The sequence below is a fragment of the Protopterus annectens genome, chromosome 4.part0 (genome assembly GCF_019279795.1).
Source record: "Protopterus annectens isolate FY-2018-M chromosome 4.part0, PAN1.0, whole genome shotgun sequence".
NCBI lineage: Eukaryota > Metazoa > Chordata > Ceratodontiformes > Protopteridae > Protopterus > Protopterus annectens.
In genome coordinates this window covers 655,512,266-655,537,011 of record NC_056733.1, presented here as the reverse complement: position 1 = coordinate 655,537,011, position 24,746 = coordinate 655,512,266, and the positions used below count along the sequence as shown (strand labels likewise).

Below are 24,746 nucleotides of genomic sequence, written 5' to 3'. Positions count from 1 at the left end.
GAGGCCCTTAGGAATTGGCAATGGGATGTGTCCACTGGACGCTTTCTGATAGCAACGCACATCCCGGGGACATCCAACGTGATTGCGGACAGGTTGAGCAGAGCCATCCTGTTGCCCCACGAGTGGTCCCTCAAACCTCAAGTAGCGAAAATGATTTTCTGCAGATGGGGCCAGCCTTGCTGCGACCTATTTGCATCCCCATTGAATGCCAAATGCAGAAGCTACTTTGCCCTACTACCCCCTCCAGGGGGGTGCCCCCAGGGACGCACTGGTACACGATTGGCCCCCGGGTTGCCTTTACGCTTTTTCTCCTATCCCGTTAATCCCCAAGTTCTTGCAGAAAGCCAAATGTCTGGAAAGGACCATAATTCTGATAGCCCCATTCTGGCCTTGACAAATCTGGTTTCTCTTTCTTCAAACTCATCAGGTGGACGAACCGTGGATTCTGGACCCAGTGCCAGACCTGTTGACGCACTCGTCGGGAGTTCCCCACACATCTCTCAAGTCCCTCAAACTGACAGCTTGGCTGCTCCGCTTCCCGTCTTAGCCAGGTCAAACTTACAATGTATCTTCCCATAAGCCATCCACGAGGAAGTTATACAATAGCAAATGGAAGCGTTTTGCGTACTGGGCCTCACAACAGGGTATAGATCCTTCAGGGGCTCCAGTACACAAGATACTAGAGTTTCTTTCCACACTCTTTCAGGAAGGAGCTTCCACCTCCACCATAAGGGTACAACTGGCGGCTATATCCAATTTTCATGTTGGTCTAGGAGATAATTCTCTCATGTCCCACAGACTTTGCAAAGCCTTTATGAAAGGAACCTTTCACCTACGTCCTCCTTTTCGTGATCCAATCGCCCCATGGAATCTTAACCTGATGTTATCACGGCTCATGCTGCCCCCATTTGAACCAGCCGCCACAACTCTTCTCAAATTTTTATCATGGATGACACTCTTTCTGGTTGCCATCACTTCCGCTTGGAGAGTTTCAGAGTTGCAGGCTTTGTCTGTCCGGCCCCCATACATGATTTTTCACCCAGAGTAACATTGTGCACCAATCCATCCTTCCTTCCAAAGATTTGTTCAGTTCAAAACATTAATCAATCTATTGAGCTACCCACCTTCTTTAAAAATCACTCTAATAAGCTGGAATACATGCTGCACAAGTTGGATGTCCACAGGCGGCTGAGATTTTACTTAGACATGACTAAGGATTACAGAAAATCAGGCCAACTATTTGTATCTTATGCTGACCAAAAAAAGGGACAAGCGATAGCGAAAGTTACTTTATCCAAATGGCTATCGGATTGTATAAATTTCGTATATGCAGAATCAAAACAACAGCTCCCCTTTAATTCTAGAGCTCATTCTGCGAGGGCAGTTGCCACTCGCTTACCATTAGATACCATTTGTGCGGCTTGCATTTGGGCGAAACTGCATACTTTTATTATCCACTACAAATTAGATAAAAACTCCAGAGACAGGGCTACGTTTGGTTCCACTGTTCTCAGGAATGTTCTCCCTTGAGCCACCTAGGATAAAGGACCTAGGGACGCTACCCATGTGTAAGAACAAACAGCGAGATCAAACAATTTCAAACAATTTCACATAAAGAAGTTATGTTCTTACCTTAAGGTTCCATGTGAATTATTCATCTCGCCTTTGTTCTTACATTCCCCCCCTCCATCCCTCGTCCTGTGGTCTAGGAGAACGGGCATGTCTTGAGCTGAGTTTGGTCTTCTCTACATGTGGGTGTTCTTGAGCTTCCTACTGTACTTCAGGTATGGCATCTTTTCTCCTCTTCTTTATGATACAGTATTAGACAGTGTAGTTGCATTTCTGTGTGCTAGGGCGCAGTAACTAGTAGTGTTCTTCGAGTGTTAGCAAACTAGATCTGAGGGTTGACACCGGAGGATCATGGGATAGCACTGTGCTTCGAGCTTTCTCGAAGATGCGAAGCTGGTGATGTGGCCGACTCGGAGCCGAGGATCGGCTCCGAACCCGTGTGTAAGAACAAAGGCGAGATGAACAATTCACATGGAACGTTATGGTAAGAACATAACTTCTTTTTTGCCTTGTCAGTTACCCCCACCCCAGATGTAGCACCTTGGAGGGTATCTCCTACCTCCTTGAGGAGATCCCTCTGAAGTCGAGTAAAATGGGATTAATAATTCAGTGACCTAAGGGTAAAGGCCTCTGAAGAGAACATACGCTTCTCGTATCTGTCCATCTTTCAGGACTCCTTATTCGACGGATGGACAGATGAAGTTTCAGCTAATTCCTTCTTGGTGGCCACCGCCCCCACCACCATAGCATCTACTGGGACACCTTTACTTAGAAATTGTTTGTCCTCTGGGGCTGTAATAAATTTGTTGGGCCTCCTTGGAGCTGACTACATCCAGGGGCTGGTCGAAAGACGGAGACACCTAAGAGGTGGAGGGTCGAGAATCAAATGCCTCCAGTTATACCAGCTCATCTTTAGAAAGGGAGAGGGTCTTCCAGCCACCTCTCTGTTTCAGGATCTCTAAGATGTCTGAAAAGGAGACTTCCTCAGAGGGTGACCATGCGGACCCTTCTGAATCCTCTTAAGTTAGTATCCGATGTGACAGGGCTGGAGGGATGGTGTAGAGTTTGGCCATTTTGGGGGAACAGTAGCTGGAACCGAGGGTGGAGCAGTCTCTGAGGAAAGCACACTCCTCATGACCTCGAAGGCACCACGGTCCTGGGCTGAAAGAGCCTCTGGTTCCGAGGAACCAGGAGACTTCCCCCGCATCAAGGAGGATGGTTCCAATGCTGGCGTGCCGAACTCACCTGCGCCAAAACTTCGAGTGGGAGTGTTGGGTCTGACAAGGGTCCAATTCGACACCCCCCAACCCGGAACCAATGAGGGAATCTTGGCCCCTAGATCCCTCGATGGATGACAACATCGGTGAGATCAGAGAGCGAAGGTCGGCACCGAAACTCTGGGGATGGATTTCAGGTCAGACGGTTCCACCACAAGGACCTCCAGGCACTCTGGCTCCGAACTCGACTGAGTCGGAGGAGGAACAGAATGTAAAGCAGCTCTGATGTTGGCTCCACGACCATCTGGGCTGGGCTGGTGAGAATTTTTGCTAGGGCTGGTGTACAAAGCAACCTTCTAACCACCCGCTGTACATCATCATCCGAAAGACTCCTGGATGACCAAGAGGAATAGGTGGAGGACTTGTGGCTGCTTGCCCACAGATTGCAATAAAGGAGACTACAGCACCAAATGAACCAGATCCAAGGAAGGTGACTGGCTCCTTTTTTGGCTCTGAGACAGTTCCAAAACTCTAGGTAGAACTGATGGAGACTTTGCCTTTTTGGAACCGGCAGACTTTGGATCCGAAGAACCCGCTTTCTCATGTCTTTTCGACGGCTTAGGAGCTGGAGCCAAAGAAGTTTTGGATGACTTTTCTGAAGGTTTGGAGCCCTGAGTCCCTTCAACAGTCGATTCAAAAGGACCTTTTAACAAACCCCTGCCTATCAGCTTGTTCTTCTGATCCTGCAGGACCCTTGAACTAAAACCATGGGAAATAGAACAGGAATCCTGCAGGTGGATGGCACCCAAGCAATACACAACTAGTGTCCATCTTTGAGTGATATTTTTGTGTGCAAGAATCATACTTCTTAAAACTTGACTGTTTGGTCTCTTTAGACATCCTGTTAAGTCACAATCGGCAGACTGTCACAAACAGTGCGGCAGACTGTCACAAACAGTGATGAAGTCACAAAATAGTAAATTCGTCACCAACCACAAGCCCAAGAACACAGAAAAAACAGATCAGCAAGACTAGAAAAAAACAACTGCACTAGAAAGAAAACCACGTTTTTTTTTTGTTTTGTTTTTTTCAAAGAAGGAAATTATAAGGAAAAGGGTTAGAGGAGAGTCTCTAATTTAAATGAAGTACTTCTCTAATCTGAGGAGATGCCACTGACTTAAATGGCGAAACCTGGATTTCAGAACAGGGAAAGGGGAGCCCTCTAACTAAAACAAGCTAAGCTAAGGAAAAAAGGGGAAAGGAATCCTCTAACAAACAGATTCACTGAAAGGAGCAGCCGCTAGATAGAAGGTCTAAGAAAATGACAGCCCACACAAAATCAGCAACAAACAGCAAAAAAGCTTTTAACTAAAGCAAGGAAGCACTCAAAGATACAACTATCTAAAGAAATTAATCTTACCACTTTAACTACTGAAAAAAAACAAACAAAAGGTTGAAGAAAAAATTCACTTAAAACTATATCATAAGAAACCAACTCAAAAACAAATCACACACTGGAGCCAGAATAAGTTGAGCGCTTTCGTCCCATTTATTATATAACTTCTTCAGAATTAAACAATAAATCACTGACTTCATTTTCTTTTATATCAAAACCATCCCATCATCATATCCTGTGATAATTAAACCTTAAAGGCATAGTTGTTCCATAACCAATGAACTTCAAAGACATAAAATATTTGCTTACAGTTCAATTTGTACTCAAATACAGGTTAAAAATGAAACTTTAAACATAACACATAATTATAAAATCTTTGTGTCAGAAATTAACATACTTTAAGTAAGTTTTAACTGAAAATTTGTCATTGATACCAGGTGTTAAATCAGCTCTTAAAAAAATCTGCCAGTTCAGTACAATTCTTCTAAAAAATTATTAAATGAACCTACAAACTTATCTGTATTAACTTTTTCTACTACAAAAAAAGTAAATTTCTTAAAATTTTCACAACTTATCGAATGCTTTGCTAACACATTATTTGTATCTTTTTTCTTTATAGCAAGGAGGTATTCTCTAACCCTGTACCTTACTTTTCTTATAGTCTTTCCTATATAGAAATTTTCAGTTAGAACATACTGCAAGATATACTAAACCTTCACTCTGACAATCAAATCTGCCTCTAGCTGTTAAAGTGTATTTTAAATGTTTAAAATGATGACTGTGCACACCCATCATATATCTACACTGATTGCAATTCAAACAGGCAAAAGTACCTAACGTAGTAATGACTCATCGTGATTTTCACATCAATAACCACCTTCCAAAATCTCTTTTAAATTTTTAGTTTTTTTGTTAATAAAATTAGGTTGACTTCCTATAACTTTACTCAGTTCATCATTGCCCAAGATAATTTTCCAATTCTCTTGTACAATCCTTTTAATATTAGGTCCATCAGCACTCATAGGTACTGGAAATACACATTTAAATTTCTCATTCTGTGTAAAATTCTGACTTGGGTCCTTTTTCTGAAATCCAGCTTTAAGAATGGGGGGATATTTATCATCCCTATGAATCTCAACAGATTTAATTACATTGTTCAGTAGTTCAACAGAATAACCCCTACAAAGAAAGAACTGCTTAAGTGCCCCAACCTCTACTTTAAATTGTTGGTCATTACTAACCATTCTGCTGAGTCTAATTACTTGACCCTTAAATACATTAACTTTCATATGTTTGGGGTGAAAACTTTCAAAATGTAAATAATTATTAGTGAAGGTTTTCATCCTAAAAACATTGCTCCTGAATGTCTTCTTGTCTATATCCATCCCTATTTCAATGTCCAAAAATTGGACTGAAGTACCTTTGTTACCAACAGTAAATTTAAGCCATATTACTGTCTGATTGCTCTGTCTACAAAATTCATCAAACTGTTCACTAGTTCCTACCCACACAAAAATTAAATCGTCAGTATAACGTCTGTAGTACATTACATATTTGAATAATTCAATTTTCTCCAAAAAGGCAACTTCCCACCAACATAAAACTAAGTTGGCAAAGACAGGGGCTACATGAGCCCCCATCGCTACCCCACTTTTTTGTTGATAGGTTTCCGTTTCAAACATAAAAAAATTATTGTGTAGTACTAATTCCATCAACTGACAGATGACAAAAATGTCTTCTTTACACTTCACTTTGTTCAAAAAAAACCTCATAAACTCAATGCCCTCGTTTTGGTCTATTGCTGTGTATAATGAACAAATGTCTAAAGTACATAACAAATTTTCATCTCCCTTGAACTGAAAGTGCCTAAGCTCTTCCAGAAACATCCACGAGTCCTTAAGATACCAATTACTTCTTTGCACAGTGGGATTAAGTATATTGTCCAAATACATGGAAATTTTGGACGTTTTACTAAAAGGGGCTGACACAATTGGTCTGAAAGGGGGATTTTTTTTCATTTTTATGTATTTTGGGGATGCCAAAAAGCATCCCCAATTGGGGCTGGTCAACATTTAAATATTCAAAAATGTCAATGGAGATGTACTGTTGATATAATAAAGCAAGTAAAATTAAATCCATTTCTTGAAACATTTTCCTAATAAAGTCCCTAGATACTTTAAGATACTTGCTTCCATCTGTTAATAACTCCTTAATACTACTAGAATAATCTGTGTGGTTCATTTTAACTAATCCCTGACCTTTGTCTGCTTTCATATACCTGATATCATTATATGAAGCTAACTGCTTTAGTGCCATGTGTTCCTCCTTGGTTAAATTGCCCAAAATTTTCCAGTTTACCATTACTCTGTAAATTATATAAATCATTTTCACAAATATTCGAAAAAATATTGAAGGTATTAACCAAGGGAGGATTAACATTTTTATTTTTCTTAAAATGCCCAGCCTCAGATAGAGATAACCCATGGTACAAGTATTTTAAATTCAGTTTCCGTACATACAACTTAAAATCCAAAATGGTGTCAGTGGATCTAGCTCTTTTTGCAGGTACAAAGGAAAAACCTTTTTGAAGTACTTTAACCTCTACCTCACTAAACTTTCTATCACTCAAATTAAATATTCTTTGTGTAATGGCTAACGCCCTTTGTTCTTGCCCTTCTTCTTTACTACAGTCACAAATGCTTCTTGATTTGGGGGTGGGGTGTTTGTCCCTGTAGTCTGATTGATAAAAGGGAAATTGTCTTCACTTTCTACACTAGAAACACTAATTAGTTGACCCCTGCTTTCATCAGTGTTAGTTGTAATATTCTTATTTTGCACTTCAATCCACCTAAAAATTCACTTAGCCTGAGCCAGTGAAAAAGCAATCCTGAAGCTGCAAGCAACAAACGAGATTTGGGTAACAATCGCTAGGCATCTTGGGATAAAGTGTAGCCTAGAGCCAGTGAAAGCTCTCTAGCTTTAGTATGCGGCCGAGACAGAACTGATGCTCGGTTCCGAACCCAACCATCAAGAATGCAGGTGAGATAGGAAAACATAATATTGTTATATTGGATGTCTGATTTGTCTGCCTACTTCTCTTTCAGTATTTCCATCCAAGTCAATGTCAGTTCATACTTTTTTAATTCCAAACTTTCTTTCTTTAAGTCTTAGCCTGCATCGTTTCTCACTCAACTCTACATCACTAGCTAATGGAAGGGTCTATATCATTTCATTAAAAACTCATTTAATTGAAGCTTAATTCATTGACACATATTCACTGAAAGCTCACTTCACTGAAAACCCAATTCTCTGAAAGCCCACTTCACTGAATACCTATTTCACTGAAACTCATTTAGTTGAAAGGTATATATGACCTTTTCCCTACTGTTGTGCAATCCTGGAGTTAGTATATAAAGTAAGGGGGGTGTGGGGGGGGCGTAGCCCCTCACATATTGCAAATATTTTAAAGCATATAGATGTATACTTACAAGTGTATTGAAAAAATTCTTCCAGAAGACAACATATAACCAATTTATGTGGGGGGCTTTGCCCCCCACACCCAACCCTTACTTTATATACTAACTCTAGGATCGCACAACAGTGAGGAATAGGCCACATATACCTTTCAACTAAATGAGTTTCAGTGAAATGGGTTTTCAGTGAAGTGAGCTTTCAGTGAATTGGGTTTTCAGTGAAGTGAGCTTTCAGTGAATATATGCATTTGTAAAAATTTAATTCTCACACTTTCTCAGACAGGAGTAAACTGGTGCTAAAATGGCTATTTTGCTCTGAAGCAGTACGTGTGAAGATCTGACACCCCCACCCAAAGAACCTGACAAAATATCTTTTAGGATCATTAGGCTCGGAAAAAAGAAAAGAGAGGAGAAGAGTGGAAGAGTCCAGTCTCCCTGTTGTGGAGAAGCTACTTACACCTAAAGTTCCCAGGGTTGCTTCCCCTTTTCCCAGTCCAGGACTTCTCCCCCAGACAGTTCTTCTTCCCCTCCCTAGCAGGGGTCATCTGGAACTACTGACTTTGCACCATGGAAATGAACAGGTAGTTTTCCTTCAGAGCAGGAACTCTCAGACTTGCATTTTCAAGGCCAGCTTCTGTTTCTTCATTACTGTCCTACAGATCCCTTAGGAGCCCAACACTTTTGGATTAGGAGTAGAGTAGATGTCACCCTTTCTGAAGTCCCAGCTACGGTACAGTGTCATCTCAACCCCAACAGTACCTACACCAGGCCGAGAAATCCCATTATCAACCCTTCCAGTTATTCCTCCTCCACCTCCAGGCCCTTTCTTGATGCCATCAGTGATGGAATCGATGCAGACACCTGCATTTCTTCCTACAATGTGAACTGATAATGTTAAGTTGTCAATCTCGCCTTCATTCTTGCTTGATGGGTTCGGAGCCGATCCCTCGGCTCCGACTCGGCACTTGCTAAGCTCGAGAGTCACTTTTACCAGCTCGAGGCAGCCCCATATCCCATGATGCAAGGCGGTAAGTACCCAGATCTCGTTTGCCGCTTCGCTTATGAGGTCCTCCTTTTACCAGCTCCTGGTAAGTGATTCACTTTATTAATATTAAAGCCCCTTTTTGTTAAAAAAACACTTTATTATTAGTTATAAGTTAATTATTTAGATTTCCTGACAGAAAATCCCTGTCTCTTTTAATATTTTTTAGTCAAACTTTACCCATCCCATCCCCTCCCTGTTAGGGTGTGTGTGTGTTTATTTTTAGGAATACCTTTTGGTATTTTCTTTAATTTAAATTTTTTGACTGGTGTGTGTGTGTGTTTTAAGCACCATGTCAAAGGAGAGGGTCTCAGGTTTTAAGAAGTGTGACTCGTGCTGTCAGAAGATGTCTCTGACAGACGGTCACACTTCTTGCCTGTATTGCCTGGGGCCTCTTCACCTGCAGGACTCCTGTGCTATTTGTCATTCCTTCAGCCAGAGAGTCCTGCAGGAAAGAACAAGCTGATACTTAGGGGCCTTCTTAAGCCGGAGGGCTCTCCGGCTAAGTCGGCTCCGTCTAAATCAGCTAAATCTTCCAAGGCCCAGGCTTCTGTGTCTAAGCCTGCGGCCTCGGCCCGACTCGTTCAGTCGAGATCGCTCCGGCTGGAGCCGATTCTGGCTTACAAAGCCTTCGGCACCGATGGCTATCGGTGCGAATCTGCATCGACCACTTCGTGTCGGCTCCGATCGGTTCCGACACCCATGTGGCACAGGCATCGGTGTCGGCTCCGATTGGCTCCGACACCGTTACTTTGGTGGCTGTATCGGCTCCGGCTGGAGCCGATACATCGAGCTTCCTGTCGGCTCCGAAGTCGGCTCCGACAGGATCTATAGTATCGGTTCCGATGGCTCATTCCAGGAAGAGGTCGAGGTCTCCTTCCTTGGAGCCGATACTTTCGGCTCGGCTTCACCTCTTCTTCGAACGGAGCCATCGGAGCCGATCTTCAAGGTCATCCAGACTGTCAGATCATGACCTAGAGAGGGTGGTCAGTAGATTACTTAAGTCACAGGTACTGGCCCAAATGTTACATAGTCCATCTCAACAGACGACTGTTGGTCCACACCCCGTTACAGTTCCTCCTTCAACTCTACCCCAGAGCTTGGAGTTGGAGTCTTCGGGAATGGTTACTGCTACGGCTGGAGGACGGATACCTCCTTCTGTTCCTTCAGCCTCTACTCTTATCTCCTCTTCGAGACCTTCCTTAGAGGGATTCGGTGGTCGGGCTTCCATGGTTTCCTCCGAGGGAGTGAGTGGCATCGGACCCTTGTCCGAGCCCGCTCTTCCCCTTGGAGCCTCGGCCTTGGTGAGCTCGGCTCCGACATCTGCCTCGGAGACTTCCCTTTCGGTGGTCCCTGGAGTTCCTAGTTCTTTGGAACGGGTTCTCTCGGACCTGCCTGGGAGGGAGCATTCGAGGTGATGAAGAGTGTGCTGGCCACTGGTATCAGTCAGCAGTCTGTTCCATAGCTCCTCCCTCTATAGTAACTGTTGACATCTCTGCCACTTCTCTTGCTACAGGACCGAGAGATCCTCCGCCTCAGGTTTCCCCATTGGGAATTTCCCCCTCTTCCGCGGATTCTCCTGATGTTTCGGGAGATCCTCCTAGGAAGAGGACTTGTAAGAGGAAGCATGTAGACTCCCGAGTCTGTCACTTGGATACTGACTTTGATGAGTCAGAGGGATCCCCTAGATCCCCCTCTGAGGATGTCTCCTTCTCAGACATCCTAGAACTCCTGAAACAGAGGGGAAACTGGCCCACCAACAATCCCTCTGAGGATGAGTCAGTATACCTAGAGGCGTTTGGATCTCGGCCCTCCACCTCCTGGGTGTCACCGCCTTGCGACCCACTTATGCAGGTTATTGCACGAAAGGCGTGGGCAGCTCCTGACTCTGTAGAGCCAGTCCCTAGGAGGCCTTCAAAATTTATCACTGCTCCGTGTGACAAGCAATTCCTCACCAAGGGTGTCCCGCTGATGCCATGGTGGTGGCTGCGGCCACCAAAAGGAACTTGCAGATCCTTCCGTGCCGTCCATCCTCCTAATAAGGACTCTAGGACCATGGATAGGTATGCGGGCGGATGTTTTCCTCAGCGACCTTTGCTATCGTTCGCTGAATTACCTATGTCACTTCACCAGACTCCAGAGGGATATCCTTAAGGAGCTGGGTGAAGTAGTTCAGGATCCTACAGCTGCAGGGGCTCAAGAAAAATTGCTTCGCAGCTAGGAACCCTCAATTCCATTGCAAACTCCTCCATGCGGCTAATATCTTATGCTGCGGATGGAGCGAGTAGAGCCGCAGGTACAGGTGTGGCTCTTAGACGCCAAGCCTGGATGCGGCTATGTGATTTTGCGGATCCCTTTAAGGCGTCCTTCACAAATTCTCCCTTTGATGGGTCAGCTTTGTTTGGCCCTCAGGTGAAGGAAACCTTGACCAGGTGCGAACAGGACGGCAAGACTCTTTCTGCTGTTGGAGTCCGTTTTCCACCCCTTCTAGACCTTATCCCAAAGGACAGAAAGGTGGGAAAATGTGGTTCCGTAAATCCCAAGGAGTCACGCGGATTCACGTGGTCAGTTTACCCCTAGAGGCAGAGGGGTAACAACAACAGACGCTCTAGAGGCAGAGGGGGTCCGAAACCAGGGAAACAGGGAGCCTCTCTCTGACAAGCCCTTTCAGCATCCCTGAGGTGTTGCCCGGCTGTCCCTCCTTGGAGGCAGTCGGGGGAAGATTATCACTGTACCCAGAAGCCTGGCATTCCCTCACTCAAGACAGATGGGTACAGTCGATCATATCCAAGGGTTACATAATTCCTTTCGAGGAAAGTCCTTCCCCTCAAGTTCCCTTCCAGATGTACCACCCGGTCTAAGGGAAATTGCAGAGTTAGAAGTCTCAAAACTACTGCAAAAAAGAGCCATTCAGCCAGTTACAATAGACCATTCAGAGCCCGGAATCTACTCAAGGTTCTTTTTGGTCCCCAAAAAGACGGGAGACTGGAGACCAATATTGGATCTCAGCAGACTCAACAAGTCTGTCAGGAAGACAAGATTCCGAATGGTCACTCTTCAGTCAATTCTGCCCTTCTTACAGAAGGACAACTGGATGTGCTCAATAGATCTTCAGGATGCGTACTATCACATCAAAATTCACAGACGCTCCAGGAGATTTCTCCGCTTTCGGCTGGGGTCCAGTCATTTCCAGTTCAGAGCCCTGCCCTTTGGTCTCACTACAGCCCCCAGAGTGTTCACCAAATGCATGGCAGTGGTCACGGCTCACCTGAGACGTCAAGGATTCCAGGTGTTTCCGTATCTCGACGACTGGCTCCTGTCAGCCACCACCAGGCATCAGCTTATACAAGCCAGGGATTACACAATAGACCTTTGTTCTCATTTGGGCATCTCAATCAACTTCGGAAAGTCATCCTTATCGCCCCGCCAGTCTATTACCTTCATAGGCAAACTTAAACACTGTTCGGATGTCAGCTACCCTTACAGATCAAAGAGTTTCAGACATTCAGAGTCATGTCAGGATCATTCTGGCCAACAAGAAAGTTCAGGCCAGAATGGTTCTAAAGGTATTAGGTCTCATGGCTGCGGCCATTACTCTTCTTCCCCTGGCTCGATTCTACGTGCGCCTTCTTCAGTGGATGCTGTTCACACAATGGTCATACCAGCAACTTCCAATGCGTCACCAGATACTGGTGACACAGACATGCAAAGAGCATCTTGCTTGGTGGATCACATCTCCTCAGGTTCACCAAGGCAGGCACTTTGTACCCCATCCCCGATAGCCACTGTCACCACGGATGCCTCCCTGATCGGGTGGGGGGGTCATTATCAGGGCAGGATGGTTCATGGGACGTGGCAGCCGTTCAAGTACCATCTGCACATAAATGTCCTGGAGATGAGAGCAGTGCTTTTAACGTTGCAAGCCCTCAGCGACTTTCTTCCCGTAGGGACAATTGCAGTCCACACAGACAACATGTCTGTAGTTTGGTATATCAACAAACAGGCGGAACCAAGTCCTACCCCTTGTGTCGAGAAGCGCTCAGACTATGGCAATGGGCGATCTCCTCTCATCGGTTTCTGGTAGCAACGCATATCCCTGGGAAAACCAACATTGTAGCGGACAGATTGAGCAGAGCTATTCTCATGCCTCACGAGTGGTCTCTCAAGCAATCTATAGCGGAAGAGATTTTTCTGGAGTGGGGTCGACCATGCTGCGATCTTTTTGCTACTCCCCAAAACAGCAAATGTCCAGACTTCTTCTGCCTCTTCCCTCCATCAGGCCATCCCCCCAGAGACGCTCTGACCCAGGATTGGCCCCAGGGACTTCTTTATGCCTTCCCTCCTTTTCCTCTGATCCCTCAGGTTATCCAGAAAGCTACCGCTTTGAGGGCCAAATTGATTCTCATTGCCCCTTACTGGCCTCGACAAGTTTGGTTTCCGTTCCTCCATCATCACCTTTTGGTGCAGCCGTGGCATCTGGACCCAGTGCCAGATCTTCTGATTCACCAATCGGGTCAGCTGCACCGGTCAATCCCTTCTCTCAACCTCACAGCATGGTTGCTCCACTTCCTTCCTTAGCCAGGCTTCCTTTGATCTCTAACCCAGTTAGAGACATCATAGTAACCGCTAAAATCCTCTACCAGGAGGATTTATACAAGCAAATGGAAAGCGTTTCTCTTATTGGGCTAAGGCCAAGAATATTGATCCTTTTACTGCCCCTGTTCAGGCAGTCCTGGACTTCTTAGCAGAGATTTTTCATGCAGGCTCCTCTTCTTCCACAGTCAGAGTTCAATTGGCTGCTATCTCCAACTTTCATGTCGGGTGCAGATCATAATATTATGTCCCATAGGCTCTGCAGGGCCTTCTTGAAAGGAATTTTCCTACTAAAGCCTCCAATCAGGAATCCTCCTCCTCAGTGGGATCTAAATTTAGTGCTGACATCCTTGATTCTTCCCCTTCGAGCCAGCTGTTTCTTGTTCCCTGAAACATCTTTCTTGGAAAACTTTATTCCTAGTGGCTATTACATCTGCCAGGAGGGTGTCTGAACTTCATGCTCTGTCGGTTCGACCCCCCTATTTGGTTTTCACAAAGACAGAGTATCTTTGAGAACTAACCCAACCTTTTGCCTAAGGTCGCTTCAAAGAACAATTTGAATCAATCCATTGATCTCCTGTATTTTTCCCAAACTATTCAGATAGGGCTGAACAAAAGCTACATTATCTTGATGTCCACCGTCAACTTAGATATTATTTGGACAGAACAAAAAATTTAGAAAATCTGATCAACTTTTTGTTTCCTATGCGGATAATAAAAAGGCCTTCCTGTTTCTAAAGTGACCTTGTCCAGATGGCTTTCTTGGTCATCTCTGAAATTTATCGCTCAGGGGAAAACAGCTGTGCTCAAAACCTAAAGCACATTCAACTAGGAGCTTAGCTACTTCTACAGCTTTTCAAGCTAGACTTCCTTTGGACACTATTTGTGCAGCGGCCACTTGGGCCACTCCTCACACTTTTGTTTCCCATTACAAATTGGACTTGGCCTCCAGGGACAGAGCCAATTTTGGCTCTACAGTCCTCAAGAGTTTGTTCCATTGAGCCACCCAGGATAGAGGTGCTAGGGCCTTGGTCCCATCAAGCAAGAATGAAGGCGAGATTGACAACTTAACATTAAGAAGTTATGTACCTACCGTAGCGTTCCATGTTAGTTGTCTTCTCGCCTTCTTTCTTGCGACCCTCCCTCCTTCCCCCTGGCCTGGACAGACCTTGTTATAAGAAACTGTTATGCTGAAGACCATTCAGACCTGGTCCTTATTCCATCTGTAAGTTTCTTTCTTCCTTTGGAAGTATTTTATGCTTGGTGCTATTGCCCTTTGTCATCAAACGAGATCTGGGTACTTACCGCCTTGCATCATGGGATATGGGGCTGCCTCGAGCTGGTAAAAGTGACTCTCGAGCTTAGCAAGTGCCGAGTCGGAGCCGAGGGATCGGCTCCGAACCCATCAAGCAAGAAAGAAGGCGAGAGAAGACAACTAACATGGAACGTTATGGTAGGTACATAACTTCTTATTTCTTCTTCTTCTTCTGCACCAATGCCCTTGGGGTCACTGATATCTTAGAGTGTGTTTATATCGCTGACTGGAAACACTAGGCCCCAGGAGTTCAGTGCAGGTTTTTCGATGTTGGTCACTTGACCTTGCTATCTGTATCGATGTTGATGTCAGCACAGTATTAAGCCCCCTGGCACCAAAGATCCCTGTTGTCAGTGTAGCTCAAGCCAACAAAGTTAAAGGCTTTTTATCATTGCTGACTCCAGTTTGTGTGATGCTGGCACCTGGTACTTCAGTGGGTTGCCGGTTCAATGGAGAGCTGATAAGGCTGTTGGTAAGGACCTATGTGAGGTTCGCTGATTCTGATCGGAGACCACTGAAGTTAAGACTTTCTACCAGAAATAATTTTTGCTCCTGCAGGACAGGGAAACTATAGTACTAGACTGTTAAGATTCATAACACTTTCTTCCCAGGAGAGAACTTATGACTCTCCTTATCCTGCCAGAAGGAGGAGATGTAAGAAGAAACACAGATTCCTCTTTGGAGCCCTTCCCAGATACAGATCTTATTATCTGTGGAGGTCTCATCCAAAGCCCCATCCAGAAGATGCTACCTTTAGTGATTTCCTGGAAGTGATGAGGCAAAAAGGATCCTGGCCCACAGACCCCACTTCCCTGAGAAAGAGATCTTGCAGGAGGCCTCCAAGTCCTCTCCCCCCAGCGGCTTAGGTAGTGCCTCTACCAGATAGGCTGATAGACATGGTTTGCTGTAAGGCATGGAAAGAACCAGATGTGGCTGAACCAATTACAAAGAAACCGAATAGAGTTCTGCAGACCCCCAAAGACAGACAGCACTGGAGCAGGGAGCTCTTTTGGACTCTGTATTTGTAGCTGCAGCCACCAAAAAAGACATCCCAGACGATGCTCTGGCAATTCATCCCCAGAACAGAAAGTCTAGGGTGATGGATAGGCTAGGTGAAGCACTGTATGCACTCATTATGTTTTTGGTCAGAGTCTTGAACTACATCCCATACATGATCAGATTTTAAAGGGATTTGTCAGAAAGAAAGCCATAGCATGCAGAGCACAAGTCATTCTCACAGCTCTCTTCAAGCATTGCCAGACAGTGTTTCCCTTGATGTGGACTCACCTAAGGAGATGACCCCTTTCTTCCACAGAGCCCTTCTCTGCTGCTGCAGCCATCGTCACCTTCATCCGAACACACGCTCCCTTCATCTAACTGTATGGTTTCTCCATTTCCAGTTATGGCCAGTAACCACTTGTTCCTGCAGAAGTTGTTGATTTGATTATGGTTTTTCACAAGCCTTCAACAAAAAGATTTATAAAGGTAAATGGAGAAAATGTTTGCTTTGGACTCATAAAAATAGCATGGAGCCTACATTAGCCTCTCTAGCTACTATGCTTACCTTTATATTGGATCTTTTCAACAAAGGAGCTATTTACTCCTCCTGTATGAAAGTTCACTTGGCAGCCATTTCATCCCTTCATGAAGGATTTCAGATTTTATCATTGGGTTCTTGGCATGACTTGTAAAGCCTTCATCAAAGGAGTATTTTATTCAAAACACCCCTCTTGGTAAAGCCAGCCCCATCCCACAGGATTTTAAATTCTTTTGGAAATGTTAACCAAACCACAGTTTGAACTAGCAGACTCCATTTCTCTCAAGTTTTGGCATGGCAAACTGGCCTGTTGGTGGCTGTCATATGTACCAAAAGAATTTCTCAAATCGCTGCTCTGTCCTTAAAATACCTGTACACCGTTTTTTTCATCCAAATAGAGTCACAGAGTTTGGACTAATCCAACCTTTATTCAGAAGATGGTTATGCAAACCACTTTGAACCATCAATACATGAATTGTTTTTCTATCCTAAGTATTCCTACAAAGGGAAATAGCTTCATTGTTTGGATGTTCATAGGCAGCTTTGTTTTTTATCTAGACTGAACAAAGCACTTCAGGAAGGATGAACTACTATCTGTATCTTTTTCATAGCTAAGAAAGGTCTTAAGATATCCAAGATTACCTTGTCTAAGTGGTTATCTGACTGCATACTATATTGTTACACTTCTTTAGGAAGAATCTCTGCCACACAACCAAATGCACACTCAGAGCTCAGGCCACATCTAATGCCTTCTTACATAACTTCCCTCTAGGAGATATTACTGTTACTGCATAGTCATCTTTACATACTTTTACCAGACACTATAGTCTCAGCAGTCTTTCTAGAGCATGGACCTCCTGAGAGGACATGTGGTTAACTCCAACTCAGTGACAGGGTGCAGCATATCATGCTAGAACAGACACTGTACAAAATTTATAAGAAATATGACAGGATTGAAATGTGTAATATAATGAACGATCTGAAGTAGGATATTCATTTGTCTGCAACCTGTGGGTTATGGATCCGATATCGGATCCGAACCGGCATGGTTTTCCAGCTATGGATCCAAGCTCTCAGCTCCTCCCCTCACCCATAATGCCCTGCTCTACCCTCATGACCTCAGATCTCGTTTGCCGCGCTGGTGACTGGATTTGGGTTCTTTGCTCTCAGCTAAGTGCTAGTATATTTACCTGTTAAAACAGAAAGTTTTAAATTTTTGTGTATTTTTGTGTGAAAGTTTAGGTTTCCCTCATTAATAGTTTTAGTTTGAGTTAAATTAATTTTTTTTCCCTCCCCTCGCTGTTGCGTAGAGTGTGTGTGTAGGCCTGTGTGTCTTTTTCCTTTAAGTTACTTTGGTAGCTTGTAGATTATGGCTGATCAGCCTAAATCTATCTTTTCAAAATGCTCCGAGTGTGGCCATAAGCTCTCACCGGCTGATGGCCACACTCGGTGTGTTAAGTGTCTCGGGTTGAACACCTCACATCTGGCTGTTCCATATGTGCAGGGTTCAACCCCAGGGCACTGAGGGAGCGGAGGTCCAAGCTTGTCTTGGCGGGTCTTTTACCGCCAGACTCGGCTCCGGCCTCCGCTCCTTCGGGGCGACTGTGGCTACAGTTGTTGCCCCTGTGGCACCCTCCTGCTCCTGGGACTCAACCTCCCGCTTCTGGAGAGGAGAGGATGCTGCTAAAAGGACCGGAGGAGAAGCACCACTGGCGGGCCGAGACCTCTGTTTCGCCCCGCCAGCCAAGCGGCTTCTCCCGGCTCCGTTATCGGTCTCCTCCTTCTCGGCTCCGGTCCCCTGTGTGCTTTTCACCGGGTCCTGAGGAGGAGGAGACCCGATCTCCGTCGAGGCTATCGAGGAGGCACTCCAGGCCTACCTCGGTAGCCTCGTCGAGATCTACTCATAGCCTTTCTGATGCTGATCTGGACCGGATGATGAGAAGGTTCATCCAGGCCCAGATGCAGATGGGAGTGCTCTTGCCTCCCTCCGGGGGGGAGATCAACACCCATTTTTAAGCCTATTGCTCCTTCTCCGACCCGCTATCCGGGTTCGAGCAGCTGGAGCCGAGCAGCTTCGGGCGGGGTGGGTCGGCGCCGATAGTACTTGGTACTTCGGATCCGACCCTGCCCTCGAGTGCGTCGGACCCGACCTCTCGGAGCCTGGATCCGAGCTTCGGATCCGGGGGGATCAGTGCTCCTTCGGCGCCGTCTGTGTCGGAGCGTACTGTCCCTTCGGATCCGAGTGCTTCGGCGCCGGCTCCGGTCCACTCGGATCCGAGGGAGCCGATTGTCGGATCCTTTGGTCGAGGCTCGGCCCTTCGCTTTTGCTGTAGTGAAGAGGGCTCCGTTGAGAGTCACCGGACCCCGGCACTTGTTCGGCTCCGTCCCGCTCTCACTCAGCACTGGGACAGGCTCCCACCATCCGGCCCCTGGGACAGCCCGCTTCTGTGCCCCAAGTGGCTCCTATGGAGCAAATTGCTGCTTAGGACTCCTCTGACAGCCTCCCAGAGGAGGTCCTCGCAAGCATATGCAAAAGGAGGCACATTGACTCCCGAGTCTCTCACAGAAGACACGGACTTGGAGGAAGGGAAGGCTCCCCACGGTCACCCCGAGGATGTCTCCTTTGGAGACATCATGGAAATACTCCGTATAAGGGGGTGGTCTGCCCCAAGTCTTCCTCGGACGAGTCCGTGTTCTTGAGGCATTTGAAGCGGGCCCGTTTACCTCTTGGGTGTCCCCCTGCCGACCCCTGGTGGACCTTATTACCACCAGGGCGTGGAAGGAACCGGACACCGTGGAGCCAATTCCCAAAAGACCGGATAGGATCCTTAGTCCGCCATCCGACCGGACCCATTGGAGTAAGGGGCCTCCGGTAGATGCCATGTTGACGGCGGCGGCCACAAAGAGGGAACTGGCTCAGAGAGTCCCTCAGTCCACCCACCGAGCAAGGAGTCTCGGATGATGGACCGCTTGGGGAAGCGGATGTTCAGTTCGGCGACCTTCTCGGTAAGGGCGCTGAACTATTTGGCACATGTTATTCGGATGCAGCGAGATCTTATTAAGGAATACGCTGCATCCCCCCCTGAGTCCATTTCGGAGGAGGACAGAGTTCTGCACTCCACCATGGCCACTCTTAGGTCAGTTACAAATACTTCTATCGGCTACTCTCCCATGCAACGGAGGGCCGCCAGAGCTGAGGACAGGACTGGTCACTAGACGTCAGGCCTGGCTCCGTCACTCTTTTTCTGAGCCCTTCAAAGCGTCTTTAACGCCTTTGATGGTTCTGCTCTGTTTGGCAAGACCGTTCGCGAGACGTTGACCCAGAGCGAAGGACGGAAGACGCTGTCTGCCGTCGGAATCCGCTTCTCTGCACCCCAGAGGCCCTATTCTAGGCACCAAATCGGTCAGAAGATGATGTGGAACCGGTAGTCGCAGCAATCCCTGTCTGCTCCGGACAACCAGTCCTTCCGTGGCAGAGGAGGACAGGGGGGACGCCGCCCTAGAGGCAGAGGGCTCCCAGAAACTTCGGGTCCAGGAACCTTTCTCTGAACGGCCCGGGCAGCAACCCAGAGGGGTTGCCCGACTGCCCTACTCCGGAGCCAGTCGGGGGGCGTTTTGCGGGGCACCTAGCGGCATGGGAGTCCATAACATCGGACCGCTGGGTTCTCCAAATCATATCCAGGGGTTATCGATTCCTTTCCTTCACCTTCCAAAGTTGAAGTCCCTCCCAGACGTCCCACCCGGTCAACGGGAGGCCGCTTTGGCAGAAATTGGCCATCTGCTAAAGAAGGAGCCATCCAGCCCGTTCCCCAGACCAGATCGGATCAGGGTTCTACTCCAGATTCTTTTAGTGCCAAAAAGACGGGGAACTAAGACCAATCCTAGACCTCTCTCTCTTGAATCTGGCAGTCCCCAAAGAAAAATTCCGAATGGTCACTCTGCAATCTATTCTCCCCTTCTGGGAGAAAATCACTGGATGTGCTCGATAGATCTCAAGGACGCGTACTACCACATCCTGATGGACAGGCGCTCCAGGAGGTTTCTCCGCTTCGGCTGGGAGCCAGTCACTACCAGTTCGGGTCCTTCCCTTTGGTCTCACCACAGCCCCAGGGTGTTCACCAAAGTACTAGCAGTGGTAGCGGCCCACCTGAGGCTTCAGGGGTGCAGGTCTTTCCCTACCTGGACGACTGGCTTCCGCCCCAACAAGGCATCTACTTCTATTGGCGAGACTCCTTTCTCCATCTTGCTCCTTTCTGGGCATCACAATAAATACAAAAAGTCCAACCTGGCCCACACAGCTCTTAGATTTTATAGGGGCCAGGCTAGACACAAGGAGTTTACGAGCCTTCCTCAATGCGGACAGAGTTCTAAATCTGCAGCTCCAGGTGCGGGCCATTCTCCATTCAAGTTCTGTTCCAGCGGAGTTGGTCCTGAGGGCTCTAGGGTCCATGGCTTCGCTATAGCACTTCTTCCTCTTGCCAGGCTCAATATGCATTCTACAGTGGACGCTTAGTACAGTGGTCATACCTTGCTCTCCCCATGCATCATCCCATAGCGATCAGCAAGGCTTGCAAGCGGTCCCTCTTGTGGTGGCTCCACTCCCGGATCTCCACAAAGGCCGCCCATTTTGTGCTTCTCCCCTCGCCACGGTGACCACGGACGCCTCCGCCTCGGGTGGGGGCACTTTATGGGCCGGACAGTCCAAGGCACGTGGAACGATTCAGAGACCTTACTGCATATCAATGTTCTAGAGATGAGAGCAGTGCTCTTAGCGTTGCTAGCACTTCAGGACTTTCTTCCCTTGGGAACAATTGCGATTCAATCGACAACATGTCTGTTGTCTGGTACATCAACAAGCAAGGGGAACAAGGTCTTACCCTCTTTGTCGAGAGGCCATGAGAGTTTGGGAATGGGCAATCTCCACCAATCGCTTTCTAATAGCAACGCACATTCCGGTCGGTCCAACATCCTAGCGGACAAGCTCAGTCGCACCATTCTGACCCCTTACGGTGGTCTCTCAATTGTCAAGTAGCGAACGCATATTCGCACGGTGGGGAACCCTTCATGCGATCTTTTGCTTCTCCCTCAAACACCAAGTGCGACAGTTTTTCGCTCTAATACCTCCCGGAGGTACCCCAAGAGACGCCTGGTGCATGCTTGGCCACCCGGTCTTCTGTATGCCTATCCACCCTTGCCTCTGATGCTGCAAGTTCTTCAGAAAGCCACTGGTGGGTTGCAGAATGATTCATATTGCTCCATTCTGGCCTCGACAGATCTGGTTCCCCTTCCTAAGGTCTCACTCGGTGAATCCTCCTTGGATTCTAGATCCCATCCGGATCTGATATCCCATCCATCCTGCATTCCTCCTCCGAACCTGGACAACCTGAAGCTGACCGCTTGGCTGCTCCAGTTCCACTCTTGATAAGGACTCCGGTATTTCTTCACCTGTAAAGGCTATTTTGGTGGCGGCTCATAAACCATCCACTAGAAAGGTTTACCAAGCAAATGGAAACGCTTCTCTGTGTGGAGCGGCAAGGCCTGAATCCCTTCACGGTTCCTCTCCCTTTAGTGCTTGACTTTCTAACCACTCTCTTTAACGATGGTGCCAGCAGTTCCACAGTCAAAGTTCAACTGGCGGCAATTTCTCACTATCACATTGGCCATGACTCTAATCCTCTTATGTCAGCCAAATTGTGTAAAATATTTCTTAAAGGTACTTTTCTTCTCAGGCCCCCTATAAAACAAGCAGTTCCTCCTTGGGACCTTTCTTTAGTCCTACAGGCCTTGACCGCTCCTCCTTTCGAGCCAGCGGCTACGGTGGATCTCAAATTCTTGTCCTACAAGACAGCCTTTTTGGTAGCCATTACATCAGCCAAGAGAGTTTCTGAACTTCAAGCTTTATCAGCTAAACCTCCTTACTTGGTATTTCATCCGGACCGTGTCTCCCTCAGGACCAACCCGTCCTTTCTTCCTAAAATCGCTTCTGAAGCAAACATCAATCAATCCATTAACCTCCCTGTTTTCTTCCCTAAATATGAAAACAAAGGTGAATATAAGCTACATTCACTAGATGTTCACAGGCAACTTAGATTTTATCTGAACAGGACAGCTGGTCATAGGCAATCCGACCAGCTGTTTATTTCCTTTGCAAAATTCAATTTGGGCAAGCCAATCTCTAAAGTTTCTCTGTCCGCTGGATTTCACAGTGCATTTTATTGGCTTATCAAGCTTCAGGAAGGCCCGCACCGGAGGGTGTTCATGCCCATTCAACCCGGTCAGTATCTACCTCGGCAGCCTTCAAGGCTAGGATTCCTTTAGATGATATTTGTGCAGCAGCCACGTGGGCTTCATCTCATACGTTTATTTCCCACTATAAGTTGGATCTTGCATCTAGGGGTAGGGCATCCTTTGGCTCCGGTGCTCGGAATATCCTTCCATGATGGCGCCCAAGATTCAGGTAGCTGGGGACTCTGTCCCACAGGTTGCAGACAAATGAATATCCTACTTCAGATTTAGAAGTTATGTACTCACCATAACGTTCCATCTGAGTAGGTGTATTCATTTGTCTGCAACCATCCCTCCTATCCCCCTGGCCTTTCAGTTTCCTGCATATTCTTTGTTACCCTTTTTAGGGTATTGTTGCTTTGGCAAACTCGATCTGAGGTCATGAGGGTAGAGCAGGGCATTATGGGTGAGGGGAGGAGCTGAGAGCTTGGATCCATAGCTGGAAAACCATGCCGGTTCGGATCCATAACCCACAGGTTGCAGACAAATGAATACACCTACTCAGATGGAACGTTATGGTGAGTACATAACTTCTAATTTTGTAATCCTTGAACTGAGTGAAGGGAATTTAAGGGGTTAATTTGTGCTTCTGGATTAGTTGAGGGGCTGAAATCAAGATTTCACCAGTGAGAGCTACTTGTACAGATGAATTGCTGTTGCAGAAGAGGAACTGGTCCATCAGAGGAAACCACGTGGGAGGGCAGCAAAAGTAAAGCGTAAATCAGATGGCCAATGAGCTGCTGAGTAGTCAGTTTAAAACATTTTTAATAAATTGGTTATAAAATAAGAAATACCAATGTTGAACTGAAGGACGGTAAAGTGGGGTGGGTGGGGGGTCAGTTTGTTCACATGCTTTGTTTGACAAGGTTATAAGTATAGAGTTCCAAATAAGTAAATATTTGATGGGTGCTTGAGAATGCAGACTTGTCAATAAAATGTGCACAATATAAACTAAAGTGAACTTGTCCTGCCTTTCTACACATCTTTGTTTTTTGTTTTCCTGCCTTCCTTATTGCCAGAGTTATAATACTAAAATATAATTGTTGTTACTCACCATCTGGTGCATTTAGCTAAGTTCAATAGAAACATCAGAATTTTGGTGCATATTGTAGGTTGTCTGGTAGAAGAGGCCAGGCTGAGGATGTGCATTAAAAACAGGGGTTAGCAGCTGGTACCAGACAGCAAATTTTTAAGAGCAACATGGTACTGAGAATTACTGAAAACATAAGGGCTGCATAACTTACTGCTCCAGAGAAGGTAATGATAAACAAATTGCCTTAATAGAGATACCATGTAGGAACAAACTAATGGATTCTAACATCTTCCTGCCATGTGAACTACCTTCTCAAGAGTGATTTCCATTATCTCTGAATGCATAGTGATAATACAGATTAATTGAGTAAACTGATTACAGTTAACAACATTATTTTGCATTTAACTGGTGTGGTCTTTAGACAGTTGCTACATTAATTTTATGTTGTATTTCTGGTCCACAGGTCACAATTAAAGTTCCTCAGAAGAACTCATAAGAAAAGTCATTTCCTACAGTTTCTGTTCGTAATGTGAATACTATAAACATGGTAGTCTACACTTCCAGGAGTCAAGAGAGGGAAAAACAGTTAAACGTACCATGTTTAACAATAGCACTTACTTCGAAGCTATGGAAGATATAGATAAGGCAAAATGTAGTGGCTTACGTAACTTTCTTAATGGCACTTGGGACTCTTTTCAGCGACAACATATTCTTAGGACTTGCGTAACTTTCCTAATGGCACTTGGGACTTTCAGCTACATGTTCTTAGGACTTGTATAACTCTCCTGCAGTATTCATCAGTTATTGTTTTCCCTCCAGGAAATCTACATTTTAATTTTTCTAACATTAACATGTTTAAGTTAAGTATAAAAACGTTCAAGTATTTGCTGGAATCATTCTAAATACACACAGAGTTTTTGCTTTTTTGTCAACTCCGCTATTAAAAGGTTAAAAACTTTTGAAATGTGTTGTGTAATTTCTTCTTGCTTAAATAGTTATACCATCATATCAAGTAAAACTACACGTGCTGATGTTCATTCTGAGTACAAGTATGTGCTGTTTAACTTTCTTCTGCACAACTTCCAACTGCATTTGTGTCTATAATGTACTAAGCAGATGTAAACGTAATTGGCCGTTGTGCAGACGGACATTAAGCAAAGCACAATACAAAGTATATGGTGTTCACGTAACTTCCATGCCACTTAATGTTCTGTGGGATAGAACCTGTCTCAGACATTAAGCAGCGCATACCTGTAATATTGCTGTAAATGGCAGCAGATCCTATT

General features: G+C 45.9%; 1 protein-coding gene across 1 annotated transcript in view; it reads left to right on the top strand.

The window, feature by feature from the left end:
- The window catches only part of ALDH2 (aldehyde dehydrogenase 2 family member), a 1,229,710-nt gene extending 1,205,291 nt beyond the window's left edge, over positions 1-24,419 (top strand). Inside the window, exon 13 of the mRNA XM_044068619.1 lies at positions 23,924-24,419. Coding sequence (XP_043924554.1) covers positions 23,924-23,956 — 33 coding nt within the window. The 3' untranslated portion in view covers positions 23,957-24,419. The remainder of the gene's footprint in view (positions 1-23,923) is intronic.
- Positions 24,420-24,746: the final 327 nt, after the last annotated feature.